This window comes from Trematomus bernacchii, unplaced genomic scaffold (assembly GCF_902827165.1).
Source record: "Trematomus bernacchii unplaced genomic scaffold, fTreBer1.1, whole genome shotgun sequence".
NCBI lineage: Eukaryota > Metazoa > Chordata > Actinopteri > Perciformes > Nototheniidae > Trematomus > Trematomus bernacchii.
In genome coordinates, this window is record NW_022988043.1 from 8,678,387 (window position 1) to 8,692,229 (window position 13,843).

The 13,843-nt window shown below is 38.8% G+C and overlaps 3 protein-coding genes across 3 annotated transcripts in view; 2 read left to right on the plus strand and 1 right to left on the minus strand.

Moving 5' to 3' along the window:
- Window positions 1–2,535, minus strand: part of oxct1a (3-oxoacid CoA transferase 1a) — a 41,306-nt gene extending 38,771 nt beyond the window's left edge. Inside the window, exons 1-2 of the mRNA XM_034118345.1 lie at window positions 2,228–2,535; window positions 16–124 (exon numbers count right to left, since the gene is read on the minus strand). Of these exons, the coding sequence (XP_033974236.1) occupies window positions 16–124; window positions 2,228–2,332 (214 nt within the window). The 5' untranslated portion in view covers window positions 2,333–2,535. The remainder of the gene's footprint in view (window positions 1–15; window positions 125–2,227) is intronic.
- Window positions 2,536–3,527: 992 nt separating this feature from the next.
- cunh5orf51 (chromosome unknown C5orf51 homolog) lies at window positions 3,528–7,881 on the plus strand. Its single transcript, XM_034118294.1, has 6 exons — window positions 3,528–3,700; window positions 4,370–4,479; window positions 5,947–6,093; window positions 6,302–6,433; window positions 6,601–6,715; window positions 6,804–7,881. Exons 1-6 carry the CDS (start codon window positions 3,607–3,609, stop codon window positions 7,037–7,039), a joined length of 834 nt encoding a protein of 277 aa, XP_033974185.1. The 5' UTR covers window positions 3,528–3,606; the 3' UTR covers window positions 7,040–7,881.
- fbxo4 (F-box protein 4) lies at window positions 7,828–12,429 on the plus strand. The gene is made up of 7 exons (XM_034118293.1): window positions 7,828–8,219; window positions 9,428–9,702; window positions 9,795–10,015; window positions 10,518–10,593; window positions 10,704–10,876; window positions 10,963–11,189; window positions 11,296–12,429. Exons 1-7 carry the CDS (start codon window positions 7,836–7,838, stop codon window positions 11,386–11,388), a joined length of 1,449 nt encoding a protein of 482 aa, XP_033974184.1. The 5' UTR covers window positions 7,828–7,835; the 3' UTR covers window positions 11,389–12,429.
- Window positions 12,430–13,843: the final 1,414 nt, after the last annotated feature.

The window sequence follows — 13,843 nt, forward strand, 5'->3', positions numbered from 1 at the left end:
ATTGTTTATCTTTACCTCCGACAAGAATAGTAGCTCCATTTGGGATATCTTTGACTGCCTCTGAAGAATCTTTGTAGAACTTTGACCTTCTTTGGCTAGAAGTAGAGAAGTAACAACCACAGGTCTGTAGAAAAAGAAGAACAAGAGATGCTAAAACTTTACAATACGCTTTGAACTTTTTTTCTACAACCAGCAACAGACACAAACTATTAGTATCATAAACTGTATATTCTGTATACAAGTTTATTGCTGAGAAGAAAGTTTGTTAAAACAAAACTGAGCAAAGCCTGAGGGCAACTCATATGATTGTGTTATAGCTAATCCAGTTTATTCAGTTGAGGAAGGGAAAGATAAGCAAAACTGGGAATACATCCTACAACAAAAGGAGTTGAGCTTTAGGGTAGCCCACAGCAACAAATCCCAACGGGACAGATACTGTAGCTAAGGACTCAAACTTTAAATTCTTTGTGTCAACACTGACCTATACAATTTTGACCTATGGTACAAAGACCAATTTTATAATGAAGAAATATCATATATTGTTGTGTTTCACGAGAAGGTGGCTACAATAAATAAAAACCATTATGTGCTTTTCAATACAGATTATAATACACTATAATGACTTTGGTGTTATGGTAAATATTTGTAATTTCTGTCTAACCTTTCAATACTGAACTAATGAGAACACTCTGAGGTTGACTAATAGGTGCCATTGGTATTGGCATTAAAAACAAATGTGGCTACAAGCAGCCAAGATGTCTGGTTAGACAGTCTGCGAATGTCTGATCATTTAACACTTTCACTTGACTCAACTTCATAGTGTTTGCAATGGACAGTTCACATGGATGTGTAATTTGATGAGTTTAACTGATTGAATTATGACTGAAGATCGTCAGCTGTCTTCCTCTTCCGTTTTTTTCCTCGATACGTAACTTTTCAGCACCTTTGACAACTCGAATCGTTTGCTGTGAAAGCATATAACTCTAACCACGCAGAATTAAACCCTCTGTGTTCCTCCGATACTTTTCTTTTCTTTTATTTATCCATAGTTCGCTCATCAAGCCGGGGGTCAGGTTATTCACCTGCAAGAAAAGGCGCTGGTGCGGGACCATAGCAGGATATGACGCATATTTTAGTTGACCTAATTAAAACCGTTTTGTTTTTTATTTATGTGTCACAGTATCACCTCAAAATACAAGATACGAAACATTTTCAACCATGCAACAACATTTAAATAGTCCTTCAAATACTTTTATTGTATTTCCTTCTTATTTTTGTCTAAGCTCAAGGGAGCCAGAGCAGAGGGCTTAAAGAGCCGCATGCGGCTCGAGAGCCGCGGGTTGCCGACCCCTGCCTTAATCTATAAACACAATTAACATATAAACAATGTTGTACAAACTGTTAAGTTTAAACAAGTAACAAGTACTTATCTCGTTTAATTATGTTCTGTATGAATTCAAGAATAAAAGGCATGGATCAATTTATAGAGCCAGTTATTGCCCCCCAGATTGTTTAAAACGGGTCTGGAGATGCATGTTTCGATATCAACTGCATTAACTACTAAGTAACACGCTTGAGCATTTTCTATGTGCTCTCAGTCTCCACATGAGTTCTAACTTCAGCCATATGTGCTTCTGAAACCATACTATTTATAGACATGGTGACTACCTTCTACAATGCACAGACTATAGGCTTTGACATAAAATAAACATGATGGAAATATTGTAATGAGTTTGTGTAAATGCATGCGGGCAGGGGGGGTTGTTTCTGCAAGCACGTGTGATTATTCCACCTACAACACACACACGCACATTGGTATTAGGCTGCTTTATTATATAAGTTGCATGTAAAGCTGCGGGTTTGACTTATCGTTATAATGTGTTTAAATCACTGACACAAAACAAATGCAAATTATGCATCGCTGGATTATAATTCAGTTTGTAACGTGGTTGCAAACTGTTAACGAAAATCCCCGCAATTACGCAGTTTGAGGTTAGTTCACGATCTATTCGAAGAGTAAATAAACAAAACAAATAAACAAAAATAACATAATATATACGGACAGGATTCGAATTACTCAATTCAGTTTGATCCGAAATGTCGGACGAATAAGGACATGACATATTCACAATATTATGACCTTGTAATCTTGCTCAGGCATTTGCAACAATCTCATTTCCACCTTGTTTTTTTCTACAACCAATTACCGTATCCGTTAAATACCAACCTTGCTTAATTGGAGATGAGCGAAGTTTAATCTGGTTCTGCAGGGACCTGAGAGGTTTTTGAAGAATAAATGATCCGCTCTGCACAAAGCTTTGAGGGCCGCCATGTTTTGGAGTTACACACTGGGGATGAGTCGAGGAGTGAGAGCTCCAGCCGGTGGAAGACAGATGATGTAGCCTGAAAGGTAGCACACAGTGGCTATCAGCAGTGCTAGCTTACACCATAGGCTCACGATGACATTAGCTGCTGCCTCAGTGATTGGGCTGGACAAGTGGGCTGGACTGGGGGGGGGAGATACAGAGAGGCTTGGCAAACTCATTTACATGTAACCCTTTCACCACCACTACTTTCTTCTTCTTCTTCTTCTTCTTCTTCTTCTTCTTCTTCTTCTTCGAAGAAGAATCGCTTCCACTTGGAGCATATATCGCCATCTACTGTTGATTTATTACATGTTTATATTAAATCCTTGTCCTCAGACCAGTGCTTTTGAGGAATTTGAAGATCAACTTGTTTACTTCATTTCTTGATTTACTTTCATATATTGACTTGAAATCCATGTCCTTGATGTTGAGTTGTTCCAGTGCAGTTTTCAGAATGAGTCTTTGTCTGTTATAATCCGGGCAGCTAAAAAATACATGATGTATTGTCTCTGGTTGTTGGCAACCATCACAATTGCCATTTGGATGTTTTCCAATCAGATGCAGTGATGAGTTTAATCCAGAGTGACCCAATTTTATCCTGCTGTTAATGCTCTGTTCTCTTCTACTACTCCCCCAAGTGCTTCCCGTTCCTACTTCCCTTTGTATCTGGTATAAATGTCTTCCTTTGGTGTTACTGTCCCATAGTTTTTGCCATTGTTGCTTGATAACAACTTTTGTAACAGATTTGACTTCTGCTCTACTGATGGGTACCATAATATCAATCTGGTTTGCTTTCAAACCACATTTTGCCAGTTGATCCACTACCTCATTCCCTCTAATACCCACATGCGCTGGAACCCACACAAATTGAACAACAATTCCCAGATGAACTAACCTAAACATGATGTGTAAAATTTCATGTAAAATATCCTGACGACATTCTGAAGAGAAGTTGTTTATACTCTCCAGAGCTGCACTGGAGTCAGAGCAAATGACCACTCGCATTGGCTGTATTTCACCACCACTACTTTACTGGGATGGCAATATTATATAACTTTTCTGTTATTTCAACACGCATCAAGTAATACATTTAAAAATGGCGATGATTACGCGGTACGCATTGTTGTTAACGGTTACCCAGGCGCGCGCACAAGCAGAAACACTAATGTATTGGAAACAGACGAGACCGTCTATGAGCACGTGAGTAATCCCTTGCTCACGTGACGCACACTCTTTAGTCATGGCCGACGACTACAGGCGACAAGGTTTCGAGTTGGAGAGAAGGATATTTGAGTTAGACATCAAGTGTTCCAGTCTCAGAGCTGAAAAGCAAGGTATCGATGAGACGTTTGTGTTTATTTTCTGTATTGTGGCCAGTCTTGGCACATCGTGTGCGTGGCTAAAATTCTTGATCAGTGTATCAGCCAACTAGCAAGCTAGCTAACGTTACCTAGCATAGCCTGTAACGATAACAACAGCTGTTTTCTGATGACATGTTTCATATTGTGAAATAATACACACCATGCCGTTAACTAACAGGTGGTAACGTGTTATTTTAGTTACCTTTGAGTAAAGTGTAATATATGACGATGGTTGAATTTGAATACCTGCGTGTTCGATGTAACGGTTAGCGTAAGTTGGCTAACGTTAGCTAAAATGCGTTATTGTTGACAAACGTTTAGCTGGACAAAAACACGCTGCTGCGTTATAGCTAAATAACTTCAGCTGATACTTGACTTTCAAAGCATTGGTGGTGTTATTTTTATGTTGAAATGTACCGTTTTATATTGGCAATCATTACATTTAAACCGTGTCAAACTCTTGAATGCTGTCGCATAGGCAAATTCTTGTACCGTTAAAACGTGTTCCATTTCTGTCACAAACATGTGTAACCTAACCGTGCCATTTATATAAAACAATACTGAAATGTGTTAAGTTGGGGAAAACTGTGCTTGAGTTCAGATATGTAAATGGTAACATGTTGACATATCGTTCTTCCATAGATGATGACTATTTACAGAATGCGTCTGCCATACTAGACAAGTTGAAAAGCTATTACAGGCAAGGAGGGGAGAGTAGCAACCTTTCCAAGGTGCTTCAGGATTACACACAGGTACCTCATTGCATTACACTTCTTTGAACGTCTAAAACTGCAATTAATGATGTTTACATTAGTGGTTAATTTTCCGGAACGTTTTTAATTGAATCATCTAGTTGATAAGACTAGTCCAAGAACGGGGCAAAATGGCAATTAAATGTCCCTACATTCAAATCGTCATACTTTTTTTTTTTGTGGACTCATGGACAGGTTTGAGCGTGCTGATTTATATAAAATGGAAAAATCATGCTGAGATTGGGATTAATCAACCAAAATTGTGTGGGTTATTTGTCCTTTTGCCCCTATACTGTAAATGTCAAACAAAGGCCGCTCATTTTGTATTATCAACATGCATGTACTACAACTGGTTCCTAAGGAATTCTCATTATTTCAGAGAAGTAAACTAAATAGATGTTAGGGATGACAGTGTTTCCCTTAGGATGGAGTCATAGCAGCGGTGCAAAGGCACGCGGGCCCAGCAAAATGTGAGTGCGTAGCGTGTGGAATGTTTTTGTGCTTGCGAAGTGCGACCCGCCAATATGTTTCTATGTGTCTGCCAGCACAAGAAAGGCTCTTGTGGCTCTACAGGTGTATTTAGCTAAATCACCTTTATTGAACATACAGTAACACAAATACTACACATCCACATAACAAACAATCAAAATAAAATGTATGCAATTCAATTATTTTAACCTGCTTTATTTGGGGGTGGACCTCACATCCCCTAGGGGGGTCCGGGGGCATGCACCCCTGGTGCACTTTGCATCAATCTGGTGCACTTTGAGCACAAAATGAATTTATGGATACAGCTCTCAACACTCATATGAAAGGGAGCTGTATACTTTTCAATAATCCAAACATCTTTAGAATATGATCACAACCAATAACAAATCATTTAAACTTGTTTATTCTTATCTTATGTTACCTAGTTAGTATTCTTTCTTTATGCATATTTTACTAATCACTCTCCTTTTAAACTGTTTTTTTATACTGTCCTATAGTAGCCTACACATTGGAATGATTTCTTACTTTATTTTTTACAACTATATTAAATAGATAACGGTGTGCTCTCTCTAGCTCTCTCGCTGGTTCACAGAGGCTGTGTGCTCCTCCGTGGCGATGATGCGAGCGCCACGTATTATTATTTTAATGTATAAAAAAAAAAAGTAGCAGCGGCGCGCATACATTCAGCAGCGCCGCTGCTGAATGTATATAGGGGAAACACTGGATGATACTCGGAGGACACATTTGCTTTTGAAAAGAGTTTTGGGGATTGTACGCGGTGCCTACCACTCCCTGGCTGGTATTATACGTTTTATCCCTAATTTGACCTCGATATTTAGGAAGAACTCAGTAATGACATTAAGTGAGAGGAGTGAGCGGATTATTTTTACAGATTTTTGTTATCTTTAAAATGTTCCATGTTTTCTTACATGTTGTATTCAATGTCTGGTGTGGATTTGTTTGTTTTTCTTCTTTAAGGTGATCCTTGACATCACATTTTATGAAGAGAATAAGCTGGTTGACCAGGAGTTCCCTGAGGACTGTTCACCATTTAAAATCCAGCAGCTGCTGCAAGATCTGACTGAGCCAGAGGTTTTGGCGGGGAGGCTAGCACCAGCGCAAGAAGTGTGTATATATATATGTCTCAAAAGGATTGTGTATGCATGTTCTGTACATGTTTTGTTTTGTATTCCCAGTAAGAAATATATTAAGAGATGTATTAGTTAGACTGTAATGTTGTCTTAGGTTTATAGTTTTGCAAAATACACTTTCCCAGATTTACTTGCATGACATTGTCTAACACTACTATTGATGTTTTTTTGGTTTATTATAGGTGCAGTCTGTGTTGGGCCTAGAGCTGTTAGAATGCCTCTATTGGAGACGTGGAGCTCTGCTGTACATGTACTGCCACACCCTTCATCAACGAAAACAGTGGATTAAGAAAAACAAGGACACGTTCCTTAAGGTACCAAAGTGTAAAAAATCTAAGTACATTCACTAAATGCATTTCTGGACAGGATGTGGGCTTAACTGAATCTTCATTACAAATCAAGTTGTGGTTTTGTTGAAAAAAGGTATTTCAGGTTTCTTGTTGGTAGAGATTATTCACATGACTCTCATATTTGAATCCAGTGTATTCAGGAAGGGGTGCGCTACTTAATGCGGATGCTGCAGGTGAGGAACTCTGTAAAGCTCAACGATGGGGTGGTGCTCCATGATACTGCTACGGCAAACTTCCTATCTGAAGGTAAATATGTCATCACTTATCTTTGTGGTCCATTGTAGGATAATTATTGAGAACATTCTTGAATTGTATGATTTTGTTGTTTCCACAGGCATCTTCTCGGACACACACCTGCTGACAATGATGTACATCGGGGAAATGTGTTTCTGGGCAGTGAAGTATGAGGACTGCAGCGCTGAAACTATGGATCGCAAAGATGATCGCCTCCAGTTTCGGGACATTGGCACACAGATCCTCAACAAATACGTGCTTGCCTGTGAGGGCCCGCTGCAGGGCCAGGGCTGGAACACTGAGAATGCCAAGGAAATCCTTAGTATTTTACAGTGAGCCAAGCTGCTCTTATATTGAAGTTGCCCTCAGGCACAGATCTTAGTTCAGTATTCAAATGTGTCAACCCCAAATAAAAATGGAAGCCATCAGGTGGGGTGTAATGTTGTGGAAGGTAAAGAGGAAGCATGGGGAGAAAGTGTATGAGAAGAAAGTCTTTGGATCAGTGTCTTCAGGCAACCTCATCCCATGCCAAACGGCCCAGGCCAAAGCAGGTCAGACAGGATAGGATAGGTGGTGTAAAACTGGCAGGGGTTGCAGTCAGAGGTGGAGGTTGAATAACTTTTGGCCCTGTCCTGCTGAAAAAGCAGTTATCATCTTGATTCTAGACTGTTGACTGGGGCACTTATTTTGCTCTGAGAATGTGTTATAATAACATTAATATGAATATAAAAAGGTTATTAATAAAATGTACCTTTTTTTTCTTTCATTTGTTAAGATTGTTACAAGTTTGAAGATAATCCAGCTGGAAATGAGACATTGCACAGTAACATTTTATTTATTGTTTTGTTGCCATTTTGTTATGCTTTTAATATATTATAATTGCATATCCAATATATATTTTGTGTATTAAAATATACACACTAAAGGCAAGAAAAGGTGTTCAAAAACTGTTTGACAATGATGTATTCATGACTATTTGAAGTATGCTCATATTTGTTCATACCAGCTTTGTAATGCGCCACTTGTATTCCCATCAATTGCAAGTAAACATTTTCTGCCACTTCAATAACCTTGATAGTATAACTATTAATAGAAAATCTGTGTTTGGACAAAAATCATTTTTCTGTTTTTTATGTCCTCGTTGACAATAAACATGCGCGTTGTTTTAAAAAAGAAAACACCTTTATTTTCCATTGCAACTTTTTCAGATCCGTATTTAGCAGCACGTTTAGAAATACATTACCCACAATGCCCCGCTGCCGCCAGCAACAAGGAAGTGTCAACATCGACCTGTAGTCTCTCCTTAGTCCATATTAAAGTGTGGAGCTACACGTCACTAACATCTGGAGTCATGGCAGGTAATATCCAGCAGATCAACGAGTCGGCAGTGATCCGCAGCCTCAGGCGCTTCAGAGACACATATTTTACAAACGGAGCTAAAGTTGTTAAAGACGATCTAGCGCCTGTCGTTGAAACGAAAGCAGAGCCACAACCCGGATTTCTGGACAGTTCACCGGTGAGTCCAAACGTTCATGGAAACGTCTTTCAACTGTCCCACCCACCATTGCGGTAACAGTGATTTTGTTATGCCTGTGTATATTCAGTTGGAGTAAAGAAAGGGGCAATTCCAGTTTGAAATTTGCAAAGAGAAACCCTTCTTTATTTTTTTAAAGCAATCAAGGCTATGTTATTTAAGAACACATTTTGAACTTTGCCCAAGTAGCAAAATTCTACTTCCTACCGTCTGCACTGCTTTTCATATGGTCAAGTTATGAGCAGTGTTGACCTGCAGATTCTGATTTTACCACAGAGCATGATGTTATGGAACTATATAATATATTTTATAATAACTGGCAGGGCTCATGATTACTTTTTACTTTTGATGGAATCCTTTCCCATTGATTGATTGATTGAAAAGTTTATTAACAGCTTGTATATTGGGTACAGTACAGTACAGCTCAAAACATACAATTGTTAAGGGGATGCAGACCAGAGAAAGACTTTCGTCTTGTTTACATCAGGGTCCCCCATTTCCAATTCATCATATCATTTAAGACATATAAGACATATTTGACATACAGATGGCTTATTTACAATTTACATACAGGTGGTTTTTTACATACAGATGGCTTATTTACAATTTTCATTTTAGATTTCGTTCTAATACATCCTAACCGGACATTTAAGACATACCATAATACCATAATAATATGTGGTTGAAATTCAGTTTTTCTTTATTATATTAGGATTAAACAGCCATGTGCAGCCTTTTGTGTTGAGAGTCCCCGGTAAACCCCGGAGAGTCCCCGGTAAATCTATTTTCTAAAAGACAGATTTATCTATAATTTAGGGGTAGCCTATGTTGTCTTATCAAGACATGACGTGCATGTAAAACACTTAACACAATAAACCTCTGAAAGACAATTGCTTGTTTTAATTCATTTTATTACAGACATTTCTACAACATGATGCCTATATTCTTTTGCTAAGGTAACATTTTAGATGCCAGGCTTCTTCTCATATTCATGAGATATATTCTTTTGCTAAGGTAACATTGTAGATGTCAGGCTTCTTCTCATATTCATTAGTGTATTTTCAATAATAATAGATTTGCTGCTAAATACTGGTGTTAGGGATCGACCCCCATTTTGTCCCCATCATCTTTTCTTGTCTTGTACTGTTGAAATCCTCATCACATCAATCCTATCCTCCCTCCTTATTAAGGTGGATGTTCAGTTCCTGATTATGACCTTTCTGTATCCTGCGGATATCTGCTGTCTGGGAGCCACCAGTCGGTACTGGAGGGCCATGGTTAGAGATCCATTACTGTGGAGGTACTTCCTGCTCAGGGACATGCCACACTGGCCCTCCATTGATCATGTGAGCATGCCCCAACTGGAGTTTTTGGATGCACCCCTCATCAATGAAGAGGAGAGCCTGGATGATAGAGAAGAGGATGGCGACATTGGGATGGTTTCAACATTTGACTACATGTCAGAGTAAGTATCTTTTTCTGTTGTTTAGTTTAATGGTCCGTTGGTAACCATTTATTTGACTGGAATGTTTTGACAAACTTTTTTTCTCTGGACAGATACCTGAAAGGCTGCCCATCCTGCAGACAACAGTGGCTTCCTTCACGGCCGGCATATGAGGTCTTGACCTCCTTCCTTCAGTCTTTGGTGCCCTCTTCTGAACCACGCTATGCTATGTTTGGCCCTGGCATGGAGCAGCTTGATGTGTCTTTAGTCACAAGGCTCATGAATGCCCCAGATGTGCTACCTGTGTCGGGCACTCCTCAGAGACAGATAAATGGTGAGATTACATTGATATTGACTGACTGATTGATTGATTGGTCAGTGATTAAACAAACAAAAGTACCTCTGGAATCTGTTTCAAAGTACAACTTCCTCTTAAACCAATGGCAGCTGAGTCTGGGATCAGATTTCTGTTTCCTACAATGCTGTTGTCATACAAATGTACATATTATTTCATCACAATTGTTTTAAAAATCACATTGTTGTCAAATGTGTAACTTTTTTATTATAATTCCTTTTTTTAATCTTTAGTACTTTTTATGCATGCTTGCGTAACATTAAGCTGTCTTTGGCTCTTTTCTGCTGTAACAATGTAAATTCTCCCTCTGTGGGACTAATAAAGGTAATAAAGGTATTCTGATTCTGATTGATTATCGTATCTGATGTAGTTCTATTTATCTACCACTAGATGGCATAATTGTCTCAACATTGTTATCCCATTAGTCACTTTCAGCTCAGATGCCAAAATAACAAAACTGATCTTTTTATTTTCATTTTAGGAATTGGTTCTGGGATCAGTTACATTTTCAACAACCAACACAAATTCAATATCTTGACTCTGTACTCAACCAATAGGTAAGCACTTTGTTATTACAATGACCATGAGAGTTGCCATGCTTATCTTTATCATTATATATTTGTGAATACAGCCACCGTCATTAAACTGTGTGTGTTTGTGTGTGCAGGGCAGAGAGGGAAAGAGCCAGAGTGCAGCAGCAGAGTGTCAGTAATAAACTGTTTACCTTAGAAGGAACAGATGAATCTGGATGTCCAGTCTACAGCCCTGCGCCTCAGGTCCAGCAGGTGTGCCAGGTGGTGGATGGTTTCATCTATGTAGCTAATGCAGAGCTTGGGAGAGGTTTGTCTTAGAAGCTTCTTCACAATGTTGTTCTTATATATTAATCATAAGCACAGAACATTTGCATAACAAAATGTCTTAAATAGGTGGGGAAGAGTGTGAGGTGGCTCAGATTCGGGCTGTGCTGAGCTCTGCTGAAAGTTCAGCATCCAAGCCTCTGCTGGTACTTTCCTGTGTCTCCAGAGACAACCCAGAAGAGGATAGAATAACTAACCTGCAAAAGGTCACCAGCAGAAACAGGGCCAGGTGTCGGACTCCCTGTGTTGACATGGCAAAGAGACTTGAACTACCACAACTGGCTAACCCCTGGATGGTAATTCCCTGATAGTTGATCAACTGAACGGCTTTCACTACGTTTATATGCATCCAGTATCAATTTGAGGAGATGTATAATCTGTGTTGGTGTTTCACTATCTCAGGTGCAGGATACAGTGGCAGAATCTCTGTCAGGTCTCCTGGATGGCATTTCCTGGTTGCTGAGATGTTCTGGAGTCAAACTCTATGGGGGTTAGTTATCTAACTACTGCTGCTGCTGATGAATGGAAACAACAAACTGTATTGCTGCAGCTTCCAGACATACTACAGATTTTCCTGAGTAAGGTATGCTACAGTACATGTGCACGAAATGTAGCGTTACCTGTGGGACTTCAACTGCATCAGCAACAGATGTGATGGGTTTCTATTTGTTATTGAACTGAGAGAAGAGAAAGAGCCTTATGAATGAGTCATAGCAAAACCAGGGTTACACATCAGACTTGGTTAGTTGAACACTATATTCTTTAGAGCAGAAGTGAAGTACATAACTTACTTGAAGTTACGGAATAGTTGTTGTGGATGAAGGAACACTGCTAGTGCAATGCTAAATAACAGACAGACAAAGATAAACACACTCACCAGCAGAATTATAAAACCAAATGGGAAAGAAAGTAACCCACACATGTAATATAGGGAATTGTTTTTATAAAGAAATACAAATTTCACAATATATTTTGCAAATACCTGGATATTGATATTGTGGGGTTGATTAAGTAGCTGAAAAAATGACAGCTTTTTACTGTAATACAGCCTTAAAAACCAGATGTTTTGCTCTTTTATGATATCCAAAATACAAAACAGAATCTAGTCTGCACCATATCATGACACAGTTCTAACTTTGGTCAGCTGCTAACTCAACAGGTGGCCAGCTGTTTGGTTTAAAATGTGATAGTGATTGTACATTTACATTTTTGTATGATTTATTAAAGGCTCATAATGTATTAAAGTTAAAAATGTCTGCCAACAACCCTCCTGCAAAAAGTCAGATTATAATATTTAGCTAAAAATCCGCTGCCACATACCTGAAAATATGCCTTTTAGGGCTAAACTGGAATACAAGCAATGATATGTATGTACTGTGTTTTAAATAGTTGATTGTTTATATTGCCAAATACTTTTCCAATTCATGTGTTTTCATGTTATTTGTTGCACAATTTAAAAAGGTTTCAGATTTGTATTCATGTCATGAGTCACACTTTCAGTCTTTTACAATATTGATAACGTTATTAAATGTCTGTAAAAAAGTTGTCTTCTTCTTTCTTTCTTTCTTTCCTGCATTTGTCTTTTAGTACTTTTGCACAAGTTTAATCTTGTGAGCAGTGGAAAGTATTTATCTTTCTTCCCCTTCCTTTCCTCTCCTCTGAGGTCAGCTCTGGCATGAAGAGTTGAGTCCACATCTGTATGTCAGTAAGCAAGGAACAATATCCTGTTTTTGCCACCAGGGAGCGCTACTAGTAGCTGGTGGATTCAGTGTTTCGTAACTGGAAGCGCTGCCTTTCTAACTGCCCTGTCTGTTTGACTAGCAAGTGAAAGGCTTTTGTGACAATAGAGATATGACCTGTAAGAAGTCATCTTTAAACACAGTTATGACATTCACAGCAGGAGTACGGAACGTTTCTTTTGCATTCTGCAGTAGGTAATTCAGATGCACAGTTGGACCTGAAAATCAATCTGCCTCTGACTGCAGCATGGAACATTCACAATAACTTCTTCTAAAAATTGAAATGGAGGTTCAAACCCACAAGCAGACATTTAAAAAGAAGAAATTCAATAACACACTCCATGTGTATTTTTGACCATGATGATTTTTTTCAAAACTGAATTCCAATTACAGCACTTAAATGGTCGCCACTCTCACTTAAGGTGTTGAATGTGTGTTAGTCGAATTAAAATTACCATCTATTCAGTGTCCCGGCTGGCAGCGGTGTTCACATCATGTTATGGCATCATGTAGGGCATGACAGAAGATAATTTGCCTCACTAGTGGTTTTTTGTTTTAGTCCCCTAGGTAACCACAAGTCTTTGGTAAAAGTATGTTCCCCTAAGCAGCCCTTTTTAGCAAAAGGTTTTTTTTCTCTCAACAATCATTTTCATAGACATACAGATTTAGAATTGGACCATGATTGATGCAATTTAGGTACATTAAGCTGAGCTGAATACTGGTGAAGCGGAGATTGATTCAGTTTTTTTCCCCTGGTGAAATTTAAAGGGAAATTATAGAGCAGGCAGCTGTGTGTGTGTTTCTGTGAGAGAGAGAGAACATCTCTGTTCTCTGTAAACAGGATGTCTATCTCTTACGTCCTCATTTCACAGTTATTTAAACACATTGCATGTTTATGTTCATGTCTTGTGTGTATACATGCTCATGCTTACAAAGACTGTCCAAAAATGAAGGTACACCAAATCAAATTAAAAGAAGCATATGAACCATGGGAAACTGTTTTCAGGGCAGGTATGCTGGGGATAACTGCTTAATCCTTTGTTATTACTCTGATCCTGATGGGGCCAATTTAAGTAAAGACCTTCCAATGAGCAGGCACTGGCCCTGTCAGTGTGGATGAATAACTAAGGTAGTCTCAGTCTGAATGCATGCAGAAGTGAACTAAGCTGAACCACTCTTATGTGAATGTGGGCTAAAGGAAATAACCTAAA

Coding starts and splice junctions, on each gene's coding strand:
- fbxo4 (XM_034118293.1), top strand. CDS start 7,836: ATGTCCTCGTTGACAATAAACATGCGCGTTGTTTTAAAAAAGAAAACA. Junction 9,703..9,794: donor ACATTTGACTACATGTCAGA/GTAAGTATCTTT, acceptor TTCTCTGGACAG/ATACCTGAAAGGCTGCCCAT. Junction 11,190..11,295: donor AACTGGCTAACCCCTGGATG/GTAATTCCCTGA, acceptor TCACTATCTCAG/GTGCAGGATACAGTGGCAGA.
- cunh5orf51 (XM_034118294.1), top strand. CDS start 3,607: ATGGCCGACGACTACAGGCGACAAGGTTTCGAGTTGGAGAGAAGGATA. Junction 6,434..6,600: donor ACAAGGACACGTTCCTTAAG/GTACCAAAGTGT, acceptor ATTTGAATCCAG/TGTATTCAGGAAGGGGTGCG. Junction 6,716..6,803: donor GGCAAACTTCCTATCTGAAG/GTAAATATGTCA, acceptor TTGTTTCCACAG/GCATCTTCTCGGACACACAC.